Source organism: Eimeria mitis, genomic scaffold, assembly GCF_000499745.2.
Source record: "Eimeria mitis Houghton genomic scaffold, Emh_scaff2543, whole genome shotgun sequence".
Lineage (NCBI taxonomy): Eukaryota > Apicomplexa > Conoidasida > Eucoccidiorida > Eimeriidae > Eimeria > Eimeria mitis.
This window is the reverse complement of record NW_013570884.1, coordinates 4,377-4,641: the sequence shown is the minus strand read 5'-3', so window position 1 is coordinate 4,641 and position 265 is coordinate 4,377. Positions and strand designations below refer to the sequence as shown.

Genomic DNA, 265 nt, shown 5'->3' with positions numbered 1-265 from the left:
TCTCCTATGGTCGTGAAGGCGGCGTATAGAAGCAGGAGTGAGGCGCAGCAGCTGGTGCTGCTGCTGCTGCTGCTGCTGCTGCTGCTGCTGTCGACCGTTGGGAGATGATGCTGCTCCTCCTCCTGCTGCTGCACCCCGCTGCTGCTGCTGCTGCTGCTGCTGCTGCTGCTCTCGTGCTGCACTCCTTCGCCGGCCCTCTCCGCTCTTGGTGGGCATTGTCTTGAGTTGTTTGAGTGTTGCTGCTCCATCAGCAGCAGCAGCAGCA

General features: G+C 61.9%; 1 protein-coding gene across 1 annotated transcript in view; it reads right to left on the bottom strand.

Annotated features, from left to right (window-relative positions):
* Positions 1-265, bottom strand: part of EMH_0055310 (uncharacterized protein) — a gene marked incomplete at both ends in the record, with an annotated part of 7,759 nt that overhangs the window by 3,984 nt on the left and 3,510 nt on the right. The window contains one exon of the mRNA XM_013497221.1: positions 3-265. Coding sequence (XP_013352675.1) covers positions 3-265 — 263 coding nt within the window. The remainder of the gene's footprint in view (positions 1-2) is intronic.